Source organism: Herpailurus yagouaroundi, unplaced genomic scaffold (assembly GCF_014898765.1).
Source record: "Herpailurus yagouaroundi ecotype Mexico unplaced genomic scaffold, PumYag 184, whole genome shotgun sequence".
Taxonomy (NCBI): Eukaryota; Metazoa; Chordata; class Mammalia; order Carnivora; family Felidae; genus Herpailurus; species Herpailurus yagouaroundi.
The window spans coordinates 28426965-28429453 of NW_024412415.1; the positions used below are offsets into that span (position 1 = coordinate 28426965).

Genomic DNA, 2489 nt, shown 5'->3' on the forward strand with positions numbered 1-2489 from the left:
GAGCTGCGGGAGGGGGCTTGGGGTGGTGCTGATAAGGAACTGCAGGAGAAGCCAGATAACGCACTCTGCAGATAATCCACAGGCTGCGCCACAGCAGCATGAAGCGAAGAAAGCATCTCTGCTCCGGGTCCGGACCGGAGACATACGGGAGTCGTGGGACTCAGATTCCGAGGTCTGGATTTGAAAGGCGCCCACACACAAAGAAAACGGTGAACTTGAGTTCCAGCGACACTACGCGCAGAGTTCGAAAGGGGACCCTCCTTCCCGGCAGGGGTGGAAACGTCTAATCCACCAGGTCACCGAGCCCCGAGCAGATCCTCTTTTATCCCTTGGGGCTGCTCGGACAGCCCGCGCTGGGCACGCCCGAGACTCCTCAAAGGAACTACAAATCCCATCAAGCCCTGGGACGCGGGCGGTGATGACGAAGCCCCCTCGGATTGGCCGCGTGGGGCGGGGCGCGCAGGCCTTCTCCAAGGGAAGGGGCGGGTCTCAGGGCGGGGCGAGCGGTGGTGGCTCGGCGGACACGCCCCCTCGCCCGCGGCCCCCTCCCCGCCTCTCTCCGCCGCTTCTCTAGCTCCCCGGTCAGAGGGCCGGAGCGAGAAGATGGCGAAGACGTACGATTATCTGTTCAAGCTGCTGCTGATCGGCGACTCGGGGGTGGGCAAGACTTGCCTCCTATTCCGCTTCTCCGAGGACGCCTTCAACACCACCTTCATCTCCACCATCGGTGAGGGAGGGGCCGCGGCCGGGGATAGGGAGTGAGATGTGGGGGGCGGGTGCAAGGCGGCGGGGGAGAGGGCTGGAGGAGGACTTGGGAGCCCCAGGGAGGGGACCCCGGGGACGGCAGGGTGGCGAGGGCAGTGGGAGAGGGTGAAGGCGTGAGGGAGAGGGGCGGGCGGGGACGTGAGGCTGGGGAGGGGGGAGGTGAAGAGGGAACTTGGGGGCAAAGGAAGGGGAACCAGAGGAACAAGGACTGGGGGTATTGGGGGAAATTAGAGGGTTGGGGGAGTGACAGGGAAGGGTCTTAGCAGGACAAAGTGATTGGGGGGGGGGGGGAACACACGAAATCTCATGGAGAAAGAGAAGGGGATAGTGGGTGTGAAATGGATTAAAAGACAGGAAAGAGGAAGGAAATGTGAAGGGGGAAATGAAGCTTTGGGGGGAGTAGGAGGGACGTGAAGTAAAAGAAGAGAGGACATCAGGGACAAGAGAGGTGAGAACCCGACAATCGGAAGGGAATTCAGGGGAATGAGTGATCAGGAGGTGAGGGATTGGGGGCACTGGCCGCAAGAGGTCTGGATCCCTCCTCCTGGGAGGGGCAGAACAAAATTGCAGGATGGGGAGCACAGTTCAGGGGGCCAGAGTGAGGATAGGTGGTGGAGAAAGTAAAAGAGAGCTGGGTGTGAGACAGGAGGCAAAAGGGGAAGCGGAATATACAGTTGAGAGGGTGTACAGAGAAGACGGAGAAAATGGGAAAGGGACGGGAAATGGAAAGTGTGGGGCACAGGACTTTCTGCAGTAACCGAAAACACTGCTTACCATTTTCTCCCTCTTCTTCCTTCGGATCAAGTGCCAGAGAAAGAGCAAAAAGTGACTAAGGGTGGAATAATGTCTACAGGATATTAAATTGTTGTGTGAGTGTTAACGGGTGTTAAGAGAATTGGTGACTCTTGGGAATGGTGTGGTCAGGAAAATATGGTTCACTCCTTTACTACCATCGCCTAAGAAGCAACACTTCCCAACTTTTTAAATTCTTGGGCTTGAATGTTTAATAACTTCTCAGCAGAGGAATTGATCTTACATTCTGCCTGCCTCCCTATGCATTTTGCTTTGGTTTTAATTGTTACTTGCTAAATGAATCACAACATGCACTGTGCCCCCCCCCCCCGCCCCCCCAGTTGCTTTCAATTGATTCAGTTTTTCCTGATCTTGGCTGGGAGCTGTCCTTTCTACTTTTGTACTGGCAAGACTTTGTGTTCAGGTAAAGAGATCTCTAACTTACCATAAGCTGAAGAGCAAATCAAACTGGTGTTTTTTCTTTTTTTAATTTTATTTATGTATTTTGAGAGAAAGAGCACAGGAGTGGCAGACAGAGAGGGAGAGAGAATCTCAAGCAGGCTCCGCACTGTCAGTGTGCAGCCCAGTGTGGGGCTTAAACCCATCACCCATGAGATTATGACCCGAGCCAAAATCAAGAGTCACACGCTTAACTGACTGAGCTACCCAGGCGCCCCAAAACTGGTTGTAAGCTGCCTATACAAGTGACCTTAACACCATTTCCTTTATTAAATAGCTGCAGTTAATTAAGTACCTTAAGAATCTTAGCTTTTGGTTGGGTGATGTCTGTGGTTTCTAATAGTAGCTCACTTAAGCACCTTTCACATGGTTCTTACAGCATATTTTGAACTTCTGGGGTTATTACGGGGCTAGTGCTATGGTAATAATTGTATGTGAGTATTGTATGTTTTAAGGATTATTTACCATTAAAA

At 53.2% G+C, this 2489-nt stretch overlaps 1 protein-coding gene across 1 annotated transcript in view; it reads left to right on the forward strand.

The window, feature by feature from the left end:
* Nucleotides 1-516: 516 nt before the first annotated feature.
* RAB8B (RAB8B, member RAS oncogene family) overlaps nt 517-2489 on the forward strand; it is a 56496-nt gene continuing 54523 nt past the window's right edge. Inside the window, exon 1 of the mRNA XM_040492901.1 lies at nt 517-727. Within this exon, the coding sequence (XP_040348835.1) occupies nt 604-727 (124 nt within the window). The 5' untranslated portion in view covers nt 517-603. The remainder of the gene's footprint in view (nt 728-2489) is intronic.